Source organism: Myxine glutinosa, chromosome 14, assembly GCF_964187855.1.
Source record: "Myxine glutinosa chromosome 14, kmMyxGlut1.1, whole genome shotgun sequence".
Classification (NCBI taxonomy): Eukaryota; Metazoa; Chordata; class Myxini; order Myxiniformes; family Myxinidae; genus Myxine; species Myxine glutinosa.
In genome coordinates this window covers 75,620,385-75,634,911 of record NC_136274.1, presented here as the reverse complement: position 1 = coordinate 75,634,911, position 14,527 = coordinate 75,620,385, and the positions used below count along the sequence as shown (strand labels likewise).

Here is a 14,527-nt window from a genome sequence, read left to right as displayed (position 1 = left end):
TACTGTGGTTGGACCGGAATCCGGATTGGAATGTTTCATACAGGTTATTGGCAGAGAGATGATGTTTGAGTTGAGTGGCTACAGCGCGTTCCAAAACTTTTGACAGAAAGGGTAGGTTGGAGATGGGTCTGAAGTTGTTTAGGGTGTCAGGGTTTAGACCAGGTTTTTTTAGAATGGGGGTAACAGCAGCAATTTTGAGGGAAGGTGGGACGATGCCTGTAGACAGGGAGGAGTTTATTGTTGCAATGATAAGTGGAGAGAGAGCAGGGAGGGAGGCCTTGACAAAGCTGGAGGGGATGGGGTCAAGAGTGCAGGTGGCAGTTTTCATTCCTATGAGGAGTTCAGAGAGGTCAGTAGGGGAGATTGGGGAGAACCGAGACAGGGGATGGCAGGACAAGGGGGGGGCAGGTGGTTGGAGGGGGAGTGGGTGCGGCGGTGGTCAAGCTGTTGTCGATGTTGTCAATTTTGCGTTGGAAGAAAGAGAGGAAGGAGATGCAGTTGTCTACTGTGAATGACTGGGTGGTGGTGTTCAGGGGGCGGAGGAGTTTGTTTATTGTCGAGAAGAGTGCTTTTGGGTTTCCGGAGCCAGAGTGGATAATTTGAGAGTAGTAGGCAGAGCGGGCGCGGGAGAGGGCATCTTTGTAGTGTTGTAGGTGGTCCTTGTAGGCTTGGGAGTGAACTGTGAGACCCGTTTTATTGCGGAGTCTTTCAAGTTGGCGAGCACGAGTTTTCATCAGGTGGAGTTCAGGGGTAAACCAGGGAGCAGAATGGGTGAAAGAAACTGTTTTGGTTTTTACAGGCGCAAGAGAGTGTGGTTGTAGTAGTCAGTGAGGTCAGAAGGGGTGTGGAGGTCAATGAAGGGAGAAGTGGACATTTTTTCAGAGAGGGTGGATGAGAATGAGGTAGGTGAAAGAGCGTTTAGCTTACGGAAGTTGATTGTGCGATAATGCCTTGGTGTTGGGGCGGGGATGTTGATGGTCAGAGTGATGGCTAAGTGGTCAGAGAGGGTGAGGTCAGAGCCATAGAGATGGTGCAAATTTAATCCAGTGGAGCAGACAAGGTCCAAAATGTGACCACGGATATGGGTAGGAAAGTCGACATGTTGAGTGAGGTTAAAGCAGGTGAGTAAATCAGTGAAGTCAGTGGTTATTGTGGAGTCAGTGGAGTCCATGTGGATATTGAAATCACCAAGGAGGAGGATTGAGGGGGAGAGGGAACATAGCTGGGTCAGAAAGTAGGAGAAGTCAGACAGGAATGATGGGTGTGGTTTGGGAGGGCGGTAGACGACAGCCATGACTGACTGCGTGCGACCAGAGAGTTTTAAAGCCAGGTGTTCAAATGATGGAGCAGATGAGATGGAGATGAGGTTGGTCTTGATGTCTTGACGGTGGATAACGGCAATTCCACCACCTCGGCCCTCCGAGCGTGGTTTATTGACGTAGGAATATCCATTGGGTGTGGTGAGGTTAAGTGTGTAGTAGTCCAGAGGTTGTTGCCAGGTTTCGGTGAGACAGAGAAAGTCCAGTTTGTTATCCAGGATGTATTCGTTCAGGATGAGGCATTTGTTGTTGAGGGACCGGGTGTTGAACAGGGTGAGCTTGATGTTGTTTTGAACAGCAGGGATGAATTCAGGTGATTTAGCCAGGGTTCGTAGGCAGGAGGTGCGATCGTGTGCGTTGCTGTGACCAGGTGCGCTGGGACGAAGAGTGAGAGTGCGCTGAGCCGACCAGAGGACGGGGATGGAGTGACCTGATTGCAAATAAACAAACTTACGACCGGAGCCACGGTGAATGTACCTGGGTCGTCGGAGGAGTCCATTTGATTTGATGGCAGAGATGCATGATGGGGTGGAGCGGGTATTGAGCAGAAGAAGCCTTGCGGCGGAGTACCTCAGAGCCATGCCAGGCAGGAGCGAAGGGACGAGTACGAGGCCAAGGTCGAGGAGGCAAAGCGGCAAACGCAGCGGCAAACGACTGCAGCCGCTAATCAAGACCACAGCGGCAAACAGCCACCGCCGCAAACAACGGGAGCGGGCCTGAGGAAACAGTGGAGGAGCCGGGCAGGCGAAGCCAGGAGCAGAGCCGGGACCGAGCAGAGGGCAGACCCAACGGTCAAAAATCCGCCACGACCACCAGAAAAGCAAACTATGTACAATGGCCCAGTCGGAGAAGCGGCGAACAAGTAACGCCAGCGTCCTCTCCAGACCGGACCAGTCATGTTGTTAATAATTGTCTTGCAGATTATTAATTTTCTTAATTTATTTATTTTTGCTTTTGTTTTGCAGGTTATTGCTGAGAGTTTGGAAAGTTACTGAATTTGCACCAAATTGAACCATGAATTACCTTTCAATGAATCAACGCATTGCGGCCGTGAAACATTACTACAAATGTAATGAACAACCAACGATGACGGCACGCCGTTTGGCACAGGAATTCGATATTAACCCACCCCAGGGAAGAAACATACGATTGATTGTCGAGAAATTTGAAGCAACAGGATCGGTAGCCACTGCAAAGAAGTCCGGTCGTCCGAAATTCCATTCCGTAATAATTTTCCCCCGAATAAATGGTTAGATAAACATGTCATTCATTTATTTCTACCTTCTTGTACACTGTAATACAAATGGCAAACAAACAATCAACTGACAGATATATATATATATATATATATATATATATATATATATATATATACATATATATATATATATGTATATATATATATATATATATATATATATATATATATATATATATATATATATATATATATATATATATATATATGTATATATATATACGTATATATATAATCAACGACATAACAGCATGACGAGCGCTGTCCCGATCTCCTGTGGACCGAAGTCCTAGACCAAAGCGTCACCTCAGACCCGGAGGCCTCAGCCCGGCCACTCTGTCAACAGACAGAGATTTATTCATTGGTCCCCATTGGCTAAACATCAAGCAGAGCCGCCAATCCAGATTTCGGGCTTATTAACCCTCGCCAGGACGGCATACTGCAAAAAATCTAACCAATGAGGACCAAAATTATTAAGTTGATCAAGGCACCTCCTAGCTTTAATGGTGAGCACCAGCCACGAATTATGTCTCACACGGTAAATACCGCATAACCCGCAAGGAACCAACAGCCTGTCTGCCACACAGACCATCGTTCCCGCCAGTGCAAACCAAAACTAGGGGGTGCGGTGCGATCGGCGGGGATAATAATCAACGACATAACAGCGTGACGAGCGCTGTCCCGATCTCCTGTGGACCGAAGTCATTACGGATTCATTACGTCATTACGGATAATGACGCACTGCTAGATGGTTCCTCTGGAACTTTGCAGGCAAGGCGGACGTGCATGGCGATGACGTCATGTTGTCCGCTCATTAGATTGGAGAACCAGATTACAGATACCATTATTATATTTATATATATATATTTATTTATTTATATATATATATATATATATATAAAAATATATATATATATATATATATATATATATATATATATATATTGTTGCGGATATGGGATTTGGCCTCCATCCATATCCGCTTGTAAATATTCCCCTATTTCCCCAATACTCCCCAACTATCCCCAATCCCCCATTCCCTAGTCCCATTGTCTGTAAACAACACTCTGTAGCCCCGACCTTCCCCTTTTTCCCCCATTAACTGTCGTGCCCAGGTTCACCGCATCTCACGTAGACAACTATAGGACCTCTTGCTAGTTATTCTTAGTCTATGTCAGTTAAGGACTCGTTTCCATTAATTCTGACTCTTCGTTGCACCAGAATGTGATTGTATGGCACCAGCAGTGAGTTTAGGACCTCCCCATACCTCCTCCCATCTTCCTCATGAAACTACAACAACAACAACAACAACTACAACAACAGCGCGCGGGGAGTGTGCGTCCTCACTCCGGCTTGGTTAGCCGCCATTGCCCATGTGCTCCGACGGGGTTACCACGAAGGGGCTGACTGTCAGCTCCTCGTCAAGGGCGGAGCCCAGTAACCCCCCCACACCCAATAAGAAGCGGCGGGCCGATTCCATCTGGGGCGGAGCTAACGAGCCGAAGGCGTGTCACTCCCCGCTGGATATACGCAGCGACTGACCGGAGGTGACGTGAGATGCGCCCCCAGCTTGAAGAGAAACAGACGCTACCTCCAGCGCGACGATACCTCCCAGCATATCTGGACCGGACCATGTGGATCCTGTCCCTGAGCCAAGGTGCACCTTGTGCTATCCATCGACTACCTGCCCTTCCTTGCCATCAATCCCTGTGTGAGTCAGTCTTGTCCTGTTTATCTGTGGTCTGTCGGGGCTACTATAAGACCGTGATTAAGTGCCCACCTTTCTATGTTGTACCTCTTGTCAGTGTAATCTAAACGTTCTGCATACAAATATTATAACCTCCTCCGGAGGTCTTGAGAACTGTACCCCTGGTGTCGTGTCATTTAACCCAGCCGTTGTGTCCTTTCCTTAATTGATTTAGCATAGTGCGATTTGGCCAACGTTCGAGTGGAATCGGGTAAACTGTGCAGACGCGGTCATACCAAACCGCTCGGTAAACTAACATCCAAAACCGCGTCTGTAACATTTGGTGTCAGGAGTGGGATTCGGACCTGGGACTAAATTTGTTAGGCCCAAATTTTGGAACACCAATTGTACTATTAGAGTAACATTTGGTGTCGGGAAGTGGGATTCGATCCGGAGCGCGTTTCACGCGCTCGAAATTATAACAGCGAAATTTAATTGTGTTTTACAAAAAAAATAAAAACCCGAATTTTGAAAGTCGCGCTATGGCAGACCAAGACAGCTGGGTTCCGGTAGAAGAGAGTGAGGCAGGGTCGATCCAGGACCAAATTGAGGGACAAGAGGAGAGCGAAGCAGTGAGGGTAGCAGGGTCGCGAAATGGCGTCGTCGCGCACGAGGTTGCGGGCGCGCAAAATGGCGCCTCGCACATAGCTACGGCGGCCGCACCCGCTGCACAAGTGGGAGGGATGGCCCAAATGCAGGCCCTCATGGAGCAATTTATGGCGCAAATGCAGGCGTCCCTCAACCTGCAGAAGGACGATATGAGGGCTAATAGTGAGCAAATGAGGGCTGATAGTGAGCGATTGGGTGAGCGATTGGAGGGCCAAATGGGGGTAATGAGGGACGAAGCGAGGGCTCAGAGTGAGCAATTGGGGGTAATGAGGGACGAAGCGAGGGGTACCGGTGAGGGGTTAGACAATAATTTTAAGGGATTAGACAAGAAATTTGGGAAGTTAGACAAATTTGAGGGGTTAGACAACGGGATAAAGGAGGTGAAAAATGGGTTAATGGGGGTAGAAAACAGAATGGCCGCTCAAGAGAAGCAAATGGAAGGGATGCAAACGGGGTTAGAGGGGTTAGAAAACAGGATGGAAGGCAAATTGAGGGACATGAGGGACCAAGCGGAAAGGGAAGTTAAACAAATGGGGCAGCAGATAGAGGGGGTCAGAATGGGGGTAGAAACCAAACTGGATGCTCACAGGGAGGAAATGGAGCAGATGAGGGTGGCATCTGGGCAGGAGATGCAAGTGATGGGAGAAGAGATCAGAAGGGGGGTGAGTGAAGGGGTCCCAGGGGTGCACGAGGAGGTAACGCGAGTTCGAAAAGCGCTGGTTGAGCGAAGCGGAGAAAAGCGCGGGTACAATGACGGGGGTAGAAATCGCGACACGGGGTTTGGAAAAGCCGGCGACCGCTGAGGTAGAGGAAGGTGTTTTATTAAAGCCAGCGGTCGTCGAGGTGAATAAAGAAAAAGCAGTGCTGGGAATTAAAATTGAAGAGATGACGGAGGTAGCCCGGGAATTGCAGGGAGAAATGGATTATGTGCAGGGTCCCTGCTCACATCACGATGCTGTGCTTAACCCGAATGGAAGTTTGCAGGTTTTGGTGCAGGGAGGAAGAAGAACCCCGAAGGTGAGACGTGCTGTATATTGTGCGGGGAGATTTTGTAAGAGGATGTTTGGCGACAAAAGAATTTTCACGCGCTTGGGATCGAGGAGGCATCCGGGCGTTGGTGAAGGGTCCCGTGTGAGTGGAAATGGCACGCGTGGGAGGAAAAAGTGTGCGTCGGCGAATGGGTGTGTTTTTGTGAGGGTGAAAGGGGTAGCGTATGCTTGTGAGCATGCAAGTAAAGCATCGACGGTAACCAGGTTAGCGGTTAGGGCGACGGATAGCCGATGCGAGCGCTCGGTGCGAGGGGTGCTTTGTTGGGTGCGAGGCCCGGCGCGGGTCGATGCTGCGTCGCTTCTCTTCGAAGCGTCGTTGCCGATTCGGGCTTGGCCCCGCCCCGCACGGTCGAGTCCGGGCCTTGTCGGGCCAGGCGACCGGTCCGGTTCAAGGGCGAGTGGGAGGAAGCGGAACGGTGCCCCCTCGTGGGGACGGGGTTCCGACCGGGGGAGATTGAGCCATCGGGCCCGGGACCGCAAGGTGCCGCGCCGAGATGGTGCGTGGAGCCTCGGTCCAACCAAACCACCTCCCTTGAACCGAAAGCCGGACGGACTCAACCTGCAGGCGACCAAACCACCCGAATTCATTGCTCGGCTTTACGAAGCCGAGTTTAATGATGTCACGACGCACCGAGGCTAGGGTATAGCGGACTGTGATGATGATAGTGATAGTGATTTAATACGAAATTTATAATAGTGGGTAGAATTGGCAGTAAATGGAAAATTTTTGAATTGGTTGGAATCTGGACGAACAAAATTGATAGTGAAAGACCCCCGATGTGGTGGGATGGCAAATCCACCATCCCTCACAGACGTGGGGCAAATGCGCACTAGCTTATGGGGTGTATGGCAGTGAAAACTAGCCCGGGTGGGTTAGGATATTGATAGGGATCTAGCGAAGATGACATTAGGTAACGTTAAGGTTAGTTAGTGACTGATACCTGTAGTGGGGACGCAGGTAGATTAGTGTGGATGATAATGACGAGGGAGCGCAATAGGTTAAAGGGACGACTGGGAAGCGCAAGTTTCAGAGGGGAGTAGTTAGATGAGATGATGCCGTGTGGTTGAGAATTGAATAGGTGTGATTGCACAGGTGTGCAACTGGACAGGTGTGTGGAGCAGTGTGTGAGTAGTGAGTGTTGTGGATCAGCGCGAATGCGCTTGGGGAGAGAAGGGTGCAAGCGGCACCAAGAGTGAGAGCACAGGTGTGCAAGTACAGGTGTGTGGAGAGAGTTGGAGTAAGTGGTACGGAGTGGTGTGCATGGTGCGAAGGTGTGGATGGGGGAAGAGTGGACCCCTTTCACGAGTACCCGGGGCGGGTAGTGTAAGTGTTAGGTAGAGGGTATAGGTAAATTGTGGTTGGATATTGGCATTTGTGGTGCGGTTGCAGAATGGTATTGTGGATGGGTGCATTAGTGTTGTGGAAATGGCTGGGCGTGTAGCCTGTTAGTGTGTGTAGTTGGTTGGGCACTCCACCACTGTGAGGATGTCGGCCAGGTGAGGCCGCAGGTGGGCTCTGGGAGCCGTTAGTGTCAGTGGGGCCCGAGGATCCGGAGGACGGACCCGGGTAGCCCAGTGCCAGAGAGGGCACCGAGTGGGGAGAGCGCCAGAGGGCCTTCCCCAGGTAGTTAGGTTAGGGTGAGGAGCAGGTAAGCTCGGAGGCAACTGCAGTGGTGGAGGTGTGCAGGTGGGTAGACCGGCTAGGAGAGCTACACGTCGTGGCCCAGAAATTGTGCGAGGGCACCGGGAGATGAATCGGGGGAGTGAGACCCCAAATTGAAAAGCACCACAGTTTGGTCAATGGGAATTGGTTTTTAGAACCCATAGTGTAAGAGGGCCAATGGTTTGGCAGGAGAAAGACCCCGGGTAATGTAAAGTTGTTAAAGTCATTTAGGAAATAGTTAGGATTGATGAACCTGTCGCACCATACGCAGCCACTTATCTGAGGTGATGATGATGACTCCACACCTGTGTTTTCTTTTGTTCTGTGTTGCAGGAAATGAGAATTGCTGTGAGGATTTGTGAGACGCATCACGACGTGGATGAGACATTGGGGTGATTCCATCTCTCCCTCCTTAGGAGGGACTGATGATGAATTGGTGATGGCAAATTATGATGTTGAGTTGGAGATGGCAAATTTTGATGAGAGTTGAAAATGGCAAATTTGATTGGTTAGGAGGGAGAGAAGACGAATTTGGTTTATGGGAGGAACGGGGCAGACAGTAGGGACGTTTGTTGATTTGTAAAGTAGATGTTTATGGGTAGTGTTGTGTTTTGTGGATACAGTAAGGGGTAAGGGAGGGGCCATGTAGGTTACCTGGTGGGGGGGGGGGGGCGTACGGTAGGAACGTACCTGTCTCACCTGGTTCCCATGTGCCCCCAGTGTGCATTACCTTACATTGCGTGCACTTTTGCGCCCTTACCACCTTACTCACTTGTCTTTTCTTTTGTCTCCCACCTCCGAGGATCTGGCTTTGGGGCAGAGAGAGAGGAGAGAGAGGTGCTGGCTCCGCAGTTGTGGGCCTGCACTTTCGCTGCCTGCTGCCAGGATCGATACACCATATGGACCGCAATGTTTGTGGCCGCCCACCATGGACCGCAGTCTTTTGCGGGCAAGCACCACCCGTTGATGGACCTATGGGTCAACGTGGCACCTATGCCATACAGGTGAACCACTAATAGTTGGCCCCCTGATGGCCACAATAAAGAAATGGACGCGGTTGGCGCCTTTCTTTATTTTTTTGAAAGAAGCAAGAAGGCCAAGTGCACCACATGAAGGCAAGACCAGCGGCAGAACATCGGCCGGCTGCGACACCACCGGTGATTTATGAACACTTTATTGGTGCACCGGATGGTGCTGACTGTGTTATGGGGTTGTGCTTTTGGTGCTTGGATGGGGTGCTCTGCACATTATTAAAGGCCGTAAGGCCACAGAGCACTCGTGGGTTGGTGTATCGATGCTGGCATGCGTGCTCTCTCTATGCATAACATCTGCATGTGTTCCTCCAAAAACAGGTCCTGGATCGTAGTGTAAATATCAGCGTAGTCTTGTGTAAATAATGCTCCCTACCGGCTGTATGTTTAGTTTGAGAATTCTTTCCGCGATTCGGTTATCCTGTGGGTGTGTTTCTGTTAGGAGAAGGGTGCAACGTCGCAGGGGGACATATTTACTCATTTGTGAATATCTGTAAAACTGTCGCACTCAGGGTAGAGTTAATAGTAGAGGGAACTACATCTGAGTGCCACACTAAAGTAGGTAAAAATTTATCGGGTCGGGACGCCCCGAGGTAGAGAAGGGTGCAATGTTGCAGATATGGGATTTGGCCTCCATCCATATCCGCTTGTAAATATTCCCCTATTTCCCCAATACTCCCCAACTATCCCCAATCCCCCATTCCCTAGTCCCATTGTCTGTAAACGACACTCTGTAGCCCCGACCTTCCCCTTTTTCCCCCATTAACTGTCGTGCCCTGGTTCACCGCATCTCACGTAGACAACTATAGGACCTCTTGCTAGTTATTCTTAGTCTATGTCAGTTAAGGACTCGTTTCCATTAATTCTGACTCTTCGTTGCACCAGAATGTGATTGTATGGCACCAGTAGTGAGTTTAGGACCTCCCCATACCTCCTCCCATCTTCCTCATGAAACTACAACAACAACAACAACTACAACAACAGCGCGCGGGGAGTGTGCGTCCTCACTCCGGCTTGGTTAGCCGCCATTGCCCATGTGCTCCGACGGGGTTACCACGAAGGGGCTGACTGTCAGCTCCTCGTCAAGGGCGGAGCCCGGTAACCCCCCCGCACCCAATAAGAAGCGGCGGGCCGATTCCATCTGGGGCGGAGCTAACGAGCCGAGGGCGTGTCACTCCCCGCTGGATATACGCAGCGACTGACCGGAGGTGACGTGAGATGCGCCCCCAGCTTGAAGAGAAACAGACGCTACCTCCAGCGCAACGATACCTCCCAGCATATCTGGACCGGACCGTGTGGATCCTGTCCCTGAGCCAAGGTGCACCTTGTGCTATCCATCGACTACCTGCCCTTCCTTGCCATCAATCCCTGTGTGAGTCAGTCTTGTCCTGTTTATCTGTGGTCTGTCGGGGCTACTATAAGACCGTGATTAAGTGCCCACCTTTCTATGTTGTACCTCTTGTCAGTGTAATCTAAACGTTCTGCATACAAATATTATAACCTCCTCCGGAGGTCTTGAGAACTGTACCCCTGGTGTCGTGTCATTTAACCCAGCCGTTGTGTCCTTTCCTTAATTGATTTAGCATAGCGCGATTTGGCCAACGTTCGAGTGGAATCGGGTAAACTGTGCAGACGCGGTCATACCAAACCGCTCGGTAAACTAACATCCAAAACCGCGTCTGTAACAATATATATATATATATGCTAACGAGGTTAGGGCCGCAAGCAGAAAAGCCATCCATAGCCAAGTATAACTGAGAAAGGGTGATCCAAGAGTTAGCTATTGTCAATTTGTTTATATCTCGTGAGAATTGTGGAACCACTCAACATTACTTTTGCATCCTAATTTGTGCAACGATAGTATTGAAAAGCAGCTTTATATACCAAGTGTGGGAGAAATAAAAACAAAGAATTTGTCATAAGACTGACTTCCTGGTGATGAGCAATGTCCTTTCGTAGATTGTTTAATCTTCCCCCTGGAAGAAAAATTCTAAATGTAGACTCTCACCTAATTTTTATACTGTCTTGTGTTTTTTGTTTTGCAATTGCATTTCCTTGAATACGTGTTTTTGTTCGCTTCGCAGGGCTTTGGCCGACATTTCCCCAGGCTCCGCTTGTCAATGACATTTGCCACACTGTGTCGGGGTGGGAAGGTGATGAAAGCAGCCAGCATTTATTAGGCTGCAGGTTGACACTGTTCAGGGTTATAATTAAACGCGCTTGCCTGGACTCTGGCTTTGTTCATTTGTGCTGGAAATTGGTTCGTTTTTTTGTGTTGCTCCCTGTGTCGCAGTGGGTCTGCGGGTTCAGCCGTCGAAAGAAGTGATCGGCCCATGTTGTCGAAGGCTTGGAAGTTGTGGGAAGTTGAGGTTTAGTGAAGATAGAGCACGTACATTTTCCGACAGTTGGAAGAACAATGTTGTCATCTTGTATTAGACCTTTAGAAATGTCTTGGTGTAAAATTTCTGAAGGTTTTCCTCTTTGATTCTCTGAAATGATCACTGTCATGTAAAATTGAAGTGATAATTTGTTCCCCAATTCGATTCGACTAGAACTGGACTTGTTAACATTTGATGCAAATTTGTGAAATGAATTATTCGGTTGCCTGAGGATGGAGGCGTGTTTGGTTTTTAAATACGGAACATTACAAGTGCTCAGGACGTCATCCACTTCGCAGGCGCCTGGTCTACAATGGTCGGATGTGAGTGGGTGCATTGTACTGCTTCACTCGGGCACGAGGCTGAATTGCGTTTAAAGGACTTGGGATATTATAGAGAAAAGGCAGATGGTTGTCGTACTCATGTTGATCTTTTTCTTTATTTTGCACTGCAGTTTGAGAGCACCTTGTCACATTCTAATTGGGGCATTTTAAAATACGTTTGCGCTGGGCTCCTGAAAATGGTAGATTTCACCTCTGCTTTGGAGCACTCTTAGCCCTGAAGTATTTTCTTTGGAAGGGATGCTTAAAAGTCCTTGCAATGATGTGCCAATTTGCCTGGGTTAACCTCGTGCAAAGTGCAAGGCAGTGCTCCATTGTGGTTAATGCTGAGAATAGAATGTAAGTGGAGGCTCTTGAGTCTGAGGCAGGGACACCGAACAAAAGATGAGGCATCGCGCTAAGTGTGGGGTTAAGAGCTTTCTCTTTGCACCTTAGCCTCTTCCCCTACTTTCTTCCTCTTATTTCTGAGCAGTAGCGTCTCGGTTTTGCAAGATCATGTCATGATCTTGCAAAATCATGTAGCGGTCATGTAGGCTGCTGCTCTGCAGTAATAAATAAAGGAGCCTCGTACTCTTGATAGAGCTTTGGGGCATGCACAAGTGAAGAAACGTTTCAAGGCTAGACCCACTCCTGGACAGAGTGCCACTCATTTGCAGTCGATAGTAATAGTGGTTTAAAATAAGCTCTCCGGACGAAAGACAATCGCTGAAATGTGGCCATTTCCTGAAGTGGATGGTGCGGGGAAAACTTTCAGTGCAAAGTTCTCAGCTGTATAATTTTTTTCCACTCCAACTGTGACCCATTATTACAACAATTCGGTGCAATGGCAATGTCACCAATCTGAAAGGTCCCTTCTTCCAAATTGTACGAAGCATTCATTATGTCACGCACTAGCAATCTACTTCAGCACCTGCACGACCGTTTTCACATTTTTATAACTTATTCCTCTCCTTGTCCATTTGTGCGGCAGGACTACGGAAGGTAATGGTTCGTGCACACCGGCAGGCGTGGTGCTGGCAGGATGAGTGGTATGGCCTCACAATCGAGGACATCCGACAACTCGAGCGAGAGACACAGCTCACGCTAGCACGCAAGATGGCGCAATACACTGCTGGTGAAGACGATGCCAAAAATGTGGTCGATTCTGAAAGTGAGTTGGATGGACCACAGCAAGACGACAATCCTTTGGGCACAGTGGGCGGCATGAAGGGCATTGAACGAAGGGAGGATGGTGGGCTCGTCAAACAGTGGTCGGCCTCGTCACGCTCTTCTCATTCGTCGAAACGAGGGAGTGATAAAAGTGAGAATAATCCTGTTTTTTGCTTTATTTTTAAGTATGAATGAATGAGTGGCATTGGTGTTGGGCCTGGTGTTGGGCTAGCGGCTAGGGTGTTGGGCTAGCCTGGTGGGTGCCGACCTGGTGTTGGGCTAGCGGCTAGGGTGCCGACTTAGGATCCTAGGATCCTGGGTTCGAATCCCGGTCGATCGCTGAATTAACGCCAGGGGGGTTGACAGCCTGTCATCCTTCCGAGGTCGGCTAATTGAGTACCAGTTTACTGGTAATTCCCTGTTTGTCGTTAAAGGCGGCAAAAAGGGTTGGCGTCAGGAAGGGCATCCGGCCGTAAAACATTGCTTCAAAAAGGGGACCAAAAAAACAACAACAACCACGGTTCCCGAAAAAGGCCAACCCCCGCTTTGCGGGGGAAAATGGCCTCTAAAGGTGGTTATTTATATATATATATATAATGAATGAATGAATGAAATGAATGAATGATCGTTTTAAGGCCATTTTCCCCGCTAGAGCAGGGGTTAGCTTTGCGGGCCCCATGACAATCATGGTTCCCTGTTTGAGGCAATGTTTTTATGGCCGGATGCCCTTCTGACGCCAACCCTTGGTCACGCTCTTTCGATGCGCAGGGATACGGTGTACCTATTCTAAGCCGGGGTACACACCGTGACCTCGGAATGATGACAGGCTGAGTCAACCCCCCTGGCGTTAATTCAGCGATCGATCTGGATTCGAACCCAGGATCCTAGGATCCCAAGCCGGCACCCTAACCGCTAAGCCAACACCAGGGTTTATTTTTAAGTATGATGCAAACAAATTATAATGGACTTGTTGATTGTATATTTTTGCTTCTAATAAATTGGACTTCTGTGAGGGAGATAGTGCGGAGGAGGGAAGGGGAGAGTCCCTTTGTACTGGGAGTAGCGACATGGAGTGTCGCTGGAAATTTCTGGTCATGTAGGTCATGGGCATAATTTTGTATCCATCGATAGCTCATTGAATCAGCACAAGATAGCTCATCATTCTTTTTAAACGACAGGATGCTGTGCCGTGGGATGCACCAATCGATCAGAGAAGGGTTTCGCAATGTATAGATTCCCAGCAAACACCAGAAGGAAAAAAAAATTGGGAAAATAAAGTTATTTGCTTGAGATGAAAACTGACTCTGGGGTCGCTTCTGTACCAGGTAAGGTGTAGTCCCATGTGAGTACATTTATGTGGTGCTTTAATTATATTGTATTTGGCAGTTAGCGTATAACTTGTAAAAATACATAAATCATCTTTGAAACATCTATAGATATAATTAATTTATGACATGGGTAGAACATTCTGGCAAAATTGCTGTTAACCCTTTGAGTACCGGATTTTTTTTTGATAAAAAATACCCCCGGTACGGGATTAATTTGGCATTACGGGAATGCAACCACGTACTGACGATCTATTTATAGGTATAGTCGATGACTGTAGTAACGTCATCCGTACACAAAACTTTTTCGCGGGTTGCGGCTCTGGACGTCATCCGTACTCAAAGGGTTAAGTGAACATGTCATTTGTGTGTCTGTAATGCAAGTTATTTATTCAAATTAGTGTAAGTGTTGTAGTTACCATTGGTTAATGCACATGCTTGTTTTCAGCACGTGTGAAGGATTACATGCACATGCATGTTTGCAGCACGTGTGAAGGACTACATGCACATGCATGTTCACAGCACGTGTGAAGGATTACATGCACATGCATGTTTACAGCACATGTGAAGGATTGTGTGCACATGCATGTTCACAGCATGTGCAAAGCATTACATACATGTACCTGCATGTTTACAGCACATGTGAAGCATTACGAGA

The 14,527-nt window shown here is 48.6% G+C and overlaps 1 protein-coding gene across 4 annotated transcripts in view; it reads left to right on the top strand.

Annotated features, from left to right (window-relative positions):
- LOC137418698 (membrane-associated phosphatidylinositol transfer protein 2) overlaps positions 1–14,527 on the top strand; it is a 202,616-nt gene that overhangs the window by 107,375 nt on the left and 80,714 nt on the right. For all 4 annotated transcript variants that reach the window (XM_068104800.2, XM_068104799.2, XM_078768279.1 and 1 more), the window contains one exon: positions 12,366–12,695. In XM_068104800.2, the coding sequence (XP_067960901.1) occupies positions 12,366–12,695 (330 nt within the window). The remainder of the gene's footprint in view (positions 1–12,365; positions 12,696–14,527) is intronic.